The sequence below is a fragment of the Zerene cesonia genome, chromosome 11 (genome assembly GCF_012273895.1).
Source record: "Zerene cesonia ecotype Mississippi chromosome 11, Zerene_cesonia_1.1, whole genome shotgun sequence".
Lineage (NCBI taxonomy): Eukaryota > Metazoa > Arthropoda > Insecta > Lepidoptera > Pieridae > Zerene > Zerene cesonia.
The window spans coordinates 5,567,442-5,575,579 of NC_052112.1; the positions used below are offsets into that span (position 1 = coordinate 5,567,442).

General features: G+C 37.6%; 1 protein-coding gene across 1 annotated transcript in view; it reads right to left on the reverse strand.

Moving 5' to 3' along the window:
• The window catches only part of LOC119830548 (E3 ubiquitin-protein ligase hyd), a 24,432-nt gene that overhangs the window by 8,686 nt on the left and 7,608 nt on the right, over positions 1-8,138 (reverse strand). Inside the window, exons 12-30 of the mRNA XM_038353607.1 lie at positions 7,720-7,827; positions 7,478-7,619; positions 7,093-7,230; positions 6,733-6,958; positions 6,583-6,648; positions 6,327-6,499; positions 6,004-6,194; positions 5,361-5,506; positions 4,804-4,970; positions 4,393-4,638; positions 3,699-3,929; positions 3,251-3,429; positions 2,808-3,009; positions 2,332-2,510; positions 1,840-2,023; positions 1,492-1,646; positions 1,144-1,346; positions 693-858; positions 420-569 (exon numbers count right to left, since the gene is read on the reverse strand). Of these exons, the coding sequence (XP_038209535.1) occupies positions 420-569; positions 693-858; positions 1,144-1,346; positions 1,492-1,646; positions 1,840-2,023; positions 2,332-2,510; positions 2,808-3,009; positions 3,251-3,429; positions 3,699-3,929; positions 4,393-4,638; positions 4,804-4,970; positions 5,361-5,506; positions 6,004-6,194; positions 6,327-6,499; positions 6,583-6,648; positions 6,733-6,958; positions 7,093-7,230; positions 7,478-7,619; positions 7,720-7,827 (3,252 nt within the window). The remainder of the gene's footprint in view (positions 1-419; positions 570-692; positions 859-1,143; positions 1,347-1,491; positions 1,647-1,839; positions 2,024-2,331; positions 2,511-2,807; positions 3,010-3,250; positions 3,430-3,698; positions 3,930-4,392; positions 4,639-4,803; positions 4,971-5,360; positions 5,507-6,003; positions 6,195-6,326; positions 6,500-6,582; positions 6,649-6,732; positions 6,959-7,092; positions 7,231-7,477; positions 7,620-7,719; positions 7,828-8,138) is intronic.

Consider the following 8,138-nt stretch of genomic DNA (forward strand, 5'->3'; position numbering starts at 1 on the left):
TACCTCTGCAAATGTTCGTGATCTTCGCAGACGTAGTGCCGCTGCAAATGCGTTGGCCGCTTTTAAGGGATATAGGATAAGGAAGGATTGACGACGAGAATAAAGGAATTGATTGGGAAGTGTGCGGAAAACGATATGGGCCTGTCTCCTTCATTCGCCGAACGAAACACGGTAGCATGAAACTATTTCACGTCGATCTTCTGTGGAGGCGAGGTACTTTCCCTGGTACGAGCTGGCCCAATTCGTGTCAAAGCGTGCTTGACTCCCACACTTATTTATACATATTAATTGAATAATATTGTGTCTACAATCATCTAACATATTTTAACTAGTGTTAACGTATTCAAAATTATTAATGTGCTTCTATCTATGCTATCTAGTTTGAATTCAATTTTTTGCTTTTATAGCTCTTATCTCACCTTCAAGCGGATTATTGATGCCTGGTGGTCCATCACCGGAAGTCGGTACAGTAACAGGCTGACGTGGCATTCCGAACAACTCTTCTCTACGTGCATTAGGTTGCAACAATTGCGGCTGATCGGCGAGCGGTAATGCATCCTGCATTGTCACTGCAAACATATCTTTATTAAAAAATAAAAGTAATACAACTGTTATTGTTTCTTATTTAAAACAAAATATTTTTTTAAAGTACCTTTCAAAGAGCCAACATGGCATATTGATAATAAACTTACTATTGAAAGGATCAGGTGGTGGACAGCCGAGGCAAAGTGTAGAATCCGTACGTTGGAAGAATGAGTGCTGCCGTCCGCGACCATTCTCCCCTTCGCTATCAGATTCAGCGGCTGTACTGCCGCCTACTACCATTTCTTCTTCACCTTCCTCGTTCTCATTTTCATCCTGTTAATAAAAATAAAATACTTTCACTCAACAATAAAAAAGTTCTTCAGCACTAACCCTAACGTGGCAGAGTTCAAATTGACAATCTATCACTTTTATTTTTGACTAGCTGGTGCCCGCGACATGGCTCGCGTGAATTTCGAACAAACGGACACACAATTTTTATGATTCATGCTCTATTACTAACTTTAGTTTCTGAGACCGTAGAGCGTGTGTAGTTTAAACAACGATATTTATAATAAGTATTATATTAAATTGAAAGTAAATATATAAAATAGCACATACCGGTGTCCACAAGTGGTGATGATGGTGCGGCTGCGGTTGCGCCGCTCGCATGTAGTACACGAGCGCGTCGAGCACGTAGGCCACGTGCTTGAGAGCAGCCACGTCCAGCACGGGCAGTTGTTCAGCATGCTCAGCGCTGTGCGCGCGCAACAATGACAGACAATACGCGAGGAACTCGCGACGCGCACTGCCGGCTTCCACGCCTGGTTATAGTTCAAGAAAGTAATGTTTATGAGTATTACAAATAATAAAAGATTTTTGTGGCAAAATCGACTGATTTATTTTACAATTCCACATTTTTCAATAAACGGTTAATTGATTTATTAATGTTATTTTTTGAAACAATACCTTGATCGCGATCTCTGGCACGCGGCCCTTCTGAGAAGCCAATGATGCGTGTAGCGGGCGTTGTGAATGTGGTGCGACGTGTTGTTGGTGCCGCTGCCCGCCCAGTCTCCGGGGTAGTCGTACTTGCGTTGTTCGACGTTAGGGACGCTCCAAATCTTTGCAAAATAATGTTTAATTATGGTATAGGATAAAATTTATTAAGTAATAATAATATCGTTGTTTTAGTTTAGTAAATAGTTTATTACTCTCCTCTTAAGAGAGAGAGAGAGAGATTTAAAATTTACTTGATAGTGTTAATGATGAGATACATAATAAGAATTCAAAATCATGCACTCGCTATAAAAATACCTGAGTTGCGCTTCGGTAGCATCCATGACTGTGACAAGCCAATCCCAAGTTGGTTTGAGCTGTCTCTCCAAATAACATTGTAGTCGTAATGCATCAGAGTACGCCAGTGGTAATAATCGCAATAACTGCAGTGGAGCTCTTTCATACTCCCATAATAAATCAGCAATTTGTCGAATTACGATACCTGCATGATAATTTTAGAATAAAATAAAATACTCTTAAATATGTAAAATAGTACCCTTTATAATTTTTTCCTAATACAAAGCATTTTAAACTTGTGAAGTGTAAATGTAAACTCAAAAATTTATATTTACGTAAACTTTTAAAAATGTATTTTTGAAACTACCACCGATTCTGAAAATCGCTTCTATTGATAGACCTAAACACGTAAAAATACTCCTCTCTTATAAAATGGATGGATAAAAAATTATTATTACCTTTTTAATCAATAAAGACTTGTTTCTTTTTTTTTATATCATTCATTACACTCACCAAAAGCCCTGGCCAAGAAGGACGCAGTGGTGGAAGTTGAATGTGGATCGTGCGCGCCAGCAGCCGCCGCCGCAGCAGAGCGACGCAATGACGCCGGGTCTATGAATACTAGTGAAGATCCGCTTGTCAGTCGCACTCCGCTGGTGCCGCTTGATCCACCGCGTAAAGCTTCTCGTGATCTGATTAATACCAAAAAACGTATACATATATATATTGCTCCGATTACACACATATTAACGATGATAATTTTAAATGATCAATTCATCTTTTCTGTGCTTATATAGATGAAATAAACAAATTATTTAATTTTATTTAAAGTTCAAACCAAACGCCCAACAGAAGACACGCTACTTGCATGAAAAAAAAAAACGTCTTATATAGTACTTAGAGAAACATCCTATGCTTCTTTGACAGTTAAAGTCACCAATCATCATTATAGCCAACCTAGGCTTTCGAAATATATTGTTTTCGCTTACCGTATAGCCCATTGCATAGAATGTGGAGCCAAGTTTGTTCTGGTGGGTGGTGCGGCCCGTCGCTCCAAAGTCTCTCCATCATGGAGCGGGGGCTCCGTCTCGCCCTCCTGCTCATCCGTCTCGCCGGCCTCCGAGTCCTCGTCCTCAGGCTGCGTAGAATCGCCGCTCTCGTCCTCTGGGTACAATAGTAGCGACGCTATTCCTGCGTCGTGCAACGCGTTATTACATTTTAAACTAATCATGCGTTGTGTGCCAACAACGCACGATTCACGTCGCGATAAAACGTGGTTGTGGTTAGTCCACATTATATTTACTTTATAAGAAATTAATTGATCAGGTTCATAAAAAATTCTGTATGAAAGTATTTGCCAAGGAAATAATAGAATACAATATAACAACACTTTCCTTTTAATACAGCACTATTATCTTTCTTGGATACGTACCGGCGTCGGAACCTTGTGTAGCGCCAGTCTGCACACTACGCTGCGCCGATTCCGCATTGTCTTGATCATCAGAGTCACTCTCAGTTTCCACCTCTGCTAACATATCTAGTTCACTCTCACTTTCTCCTCCTTCAGCGCGCTCTGTTCCATTTTCAACTACAACATGTTGATCAGCTCCCCTAAAAATTGTTAATATAAATGAAACATATGTATGTATTTTTGTTATGTTATACTATTATATTATATATTAAATGCTACTGCTTTACATATTTATTTTAAAAGTATTGTTATAATATAATAATTTACAAGTATTTATTTCATTAATGAAAGGAATAAAACCAAGGGCTACAACCCTATTTACGTAAGTGAATTTATTTGCACAATCACATATTTACATAATCTCGGAAGTAAAAAATACATTTATTTATAAATTTTTACCAACACATACCTATCACCCATAGCGTCGTCATGATGTTGAGCGTCAGGCTGTTGAGTAGGAGCTGGTGTATTAGGCTCATCGGTTTCTGAAGCATCATCATCACCACCCAGCGCTTCACCCGTAACATCATCTGCATACTCAGTAGCGACAGGTGTAGATGATCTGTCCGGTACCAAAGTGGAGCTGCCTATTGAAGTGCCTCCTGTGGCTGCAGCACGACCACCATTCACATTTGATTCTCTAAAATTTCAATAATATCGTTATTAAAATCACACAATCAGATGCAGGAGTATGTCGCGACAGCAATAATTATGACAAAAAGTGAAGTCCGTATATATGTATTCACCCAGTTGAAGATTGTTATGTAAATGATAAAATAAATTATTACAAATTTGATTCTGTTTGGTTTGTTCTGTTAACTTATTTAGTCACTAGCTGCGCCCCGCGGTTTCACCCGCGTAAGTCTGTGTCCCATAAGAATATCGGAATAAAAAGTTGCCTATGTGTTATTCCAGCTGTCCAGCTATCTTCGTACCAAATTTCATTACAATCGGTTCAGGAGTTTTTGTGTAAAAGAGTAACAAACATACAGAACATAAGAGTAACACACATCCTTACAAACATTCACATTTTTAATATTAGTAGAAAGTATAATAGGATTAGTAGGATAGGAAGTAGGATAAAATTTAGAAATATAACGAACCTGCGTGCATGTGCATGACGCGGATGACCGGTGGAGAGTGGCTCAACACCAAATAAATCTTCACTTCCATTTACAAGGTCTACATAAGTAGTGGCTAATGGGAATGGGGCTGTAGGACGCACTACGCCCAATCGGACGGGCGCTAGCAATGCATCTGCCGCTTCCACCAATTCTTCCACGGCTAAAGCAACTAAGGCAGCAAAAACACGACGGCAACGTACTAGTGATGAAGTAATCGAAACAGGCCTAAAAAAATTATAATGATAATAATATACATATAAGATAAATATTATGTTTAACGAAAACTATTGTCGGTATGTATAATATGCTCAAAAAAAAAACTTCTTTATTTTTAAAAATTATTATTAACAACTTAGGAACATAAAGCTTCATATTTAAAAATAAACTTACCCTTTTTTCTTAGCTGCTCCAGGCGCCATTTCAACGCTAAATATAACAAATATCCTCGCGACGGAACGCACGAATCGCCGCGTAACCTCCCGGGCACGCTCTGCGCGTCCTGGGATGGAGTCGTTTTTCTGTTCTCTTATCAGAGTGTGCAGTAAAGTGTCGAGCATCTGTCCAAAATAGTAACAGAAAAAATATAATATATATAATCACATTATGAGAACAGTCGGTAATTTTTAAGATAAGATTTTAAAGTACGTATTTTCTAATACTGCCGACTTCGTTTACACATACAATATAGACATAGAAATAAATTCTACGATTCTTTTATAATATGTTAAATAGAATTACGTCCTTATATTATATAAAAATTTTAGGGAAGCATGGGCAGGGCATTGCAAATTCTATTTGTTTAAAACATTCATAAATAACTCTATGATATTATTGAACGAAATTAATTTAATATCTACTAGGTTTCCATGTTTATTTATGGATATTAATATAGATTAATAAATATCACTTCGTTAATAATATAATCTATTCAAGTATTACAAACTCACCTCATTTGTGCACTTTACAATAAGAGCATGTGTGAATTTGTCGAGAAGTGTTGTGCCCGACTGCTGGTGTGAAGAGCTTGATGGACCTTCAGTTTCATTAGCATTAGCGCCGCACATTATAGCAGTCTCTACAGCCGGCCAAACAGCTATCAACAAAAAATAAGTATATTTACTGAATTAGCTTTCTAAACTAAAAATGTCATACAAAAATTATTCAAATAGTCGTTAATGATTATTTCACCGTAAAATTAAAATAATCGTTAGATTAAAATTTAGACAAATTGTAAACCACAACATAAATGTATTGGAAAAATTCACGTTAATTATTTCGTATTTAAAGATGAAAAAATCAATTGCCGTTCTTTTGTCTGGTTAATACTGGAGAAAGACAATTTTTTTTTCGTAGTTCAGGGAAGATTAAAACAGGGATTAATAGTAAGTAACGGAAAATATTTTTAAATAGGCGATACGGATATGAGCTATAAAGTGTGCCGGGTAATCTAGGATCATAATATGTCAAAATATGTTTTCTTTTTCATTATTATTTCATATTGAAATGATCAAAAAATAAAAGTTTAAGATGGTGTCATATTCCAGACGAAGATATTAATATACTTGTATTGTTACATGGCAATCGTCATACCTAACAAATGCAATAGTGCACGTCTAGCGAACCGCGGGGGCTCCAAGTCATGATCGGGTACATCCAATTCTGCATCAGACCCGGGCTGCTTTCTAGGACCACGGGCGCGGCCACTTCCTGCTCTGAATTGTCGCTGTTCTACCGCTTGACGTCCAACAGTTTGAACTAGGAAGAGGAGGATGGATTCACCTCTGCAATAATAAAAACACGATTCAATAATTAGCTGTTTATTTTTTATGTGATATGCATTAAATAGTAAAATTAATAATATTGAATTTCATATTACGGTAGCAGAAACTATTTAAATAGGTAAGATTTTATACCTAGAATTAAAGTGTGTAGCGAGCTGCGTGTCTCTGGCCAGTCGAGCCAACAGATCGCATCGAGCGGCCCAATTTCCGCCAACCAATGCTTTACAACGGCACTTCTCCCAGCAGTCACAATATGCAGTTGGAGATGTGCGTTTAAGTTTACAATCATGACCCTTATGGCACACCTGAAATTTTTTGTGACATTATATTATCAGACATAGTGATGATTACAAATCTTCGACATAAACTTACTTTAAATAAAATTTACCTTAGCGCATTCGGTGCAGCAACATAAAGACCCAGTAAGTCCACAAGTTTTGCATTCAAAGATATCCTGTGAAAAAATAAAATGTTATTACTCCTCCATTAAACCACATAGGTTAAATTTTAAAATTATGTGTTCATCGATTTATAATACCTGATTGATATGATCTTGTCCTGTCCAAGTAAAGCTGCAAGTATCATTACAGCAGAGTACCAAGAGCGGTGAGTGATCCGGATGTGCATTGGGCGGAAATATAGCGGCGGAACGTTGCATTTCATCCGCTTCTGAGCAGGCACGTATCGCGTCCAATAGCACAAGTGCAGCGCGGTAAGCGCGCTCTGCAACTGCAGCCATCAGTGGAGTTTGGCCCATACCATCCCTAATAAAATAGAAATGTATTTTTATCAGCTGAATTGAGATACTGGCCATAAAACTTAACTGAAACGAGATTTGATTGCTCAAAGCATTTTTTTTTATAATTAAAATAATTGAATTAAAGCGTTAGTATCTCACTTGGCAGTCAGGAGTTGCATCAAGTAGGGCTGCAGGGCCGCACTCTCGGCAAGCGCGCGCAGCGCCGCCAGCGCGTTGCCGCGCCGCTCCGCCGGGTCCGCGCTCACCGACCCACCGTTACCGCTGTTCGACATTTTGCTACAAATGTTTATTTATATTTACGATTCCCATAACCTCGTATGCAGTGCAACATTGTGAAATTTACACACTAATATAAATAAAATTAAAAAAAAAAAAGAAAACACAATTACAAGCTGTTATCCTTATATTAGTGTTAATGTAAGAGTTTAATAATATTAAAGTGTAAATAGTTAGTAAAATTGAGAAATAAATTATACTTCAATTATCCCATATTATCTATTAATTTTTTTTTCACGAATGTTACCCATTATTTATTCCCATCAAGCTGTCCTCATCTCCAGATGCTTCAAATGTTTCTGGCCCCGGCCAGGAAAGAGCTGGAACAGCCTCTTCATTACTTGCGCCACTCGAGGCGTTCGGTATATTTGGCATAGAAGGATTTTCAACTAGATGTCAAGAAAGAGAGAATGTTATAAGTGGAACTATACATGCCACATACTACATAAATGCTTATTGATTATTTGAATTGCAAAATTTACTCCTTACCTATGTCAGGTTCCTTGTTGGATGTTGGTGCACACATATGCACACATGCATGAAGAATATTTCTGTTACCGTCGCAGCGTTCTTGCAAAACAGACATTATTTGTTGCTCTGGAAAGAAAACATTGATTAATTATTTGCTGAATTAAAAAAAGTACATCAAATTATATAAAATATTGTACTCAATAATGAAATAGGAGAATTATAATTATAATTCATTATAAATATAAAGTACTAGCTGCACCCCGCGGTGCGCACCCGCGTAAGTCCGTATCCCGTAGGAATATCGGGATAAAAAGTTGCCTATATGTTATTTCAGTTGTCCAGCTATCTACATACTAAATTTCATTGCCATCGGTTCAGTAGTTTTTGCCTGAAAGAGCAACAAACACACACACATTCTTACAAACTTTCGCATTTAT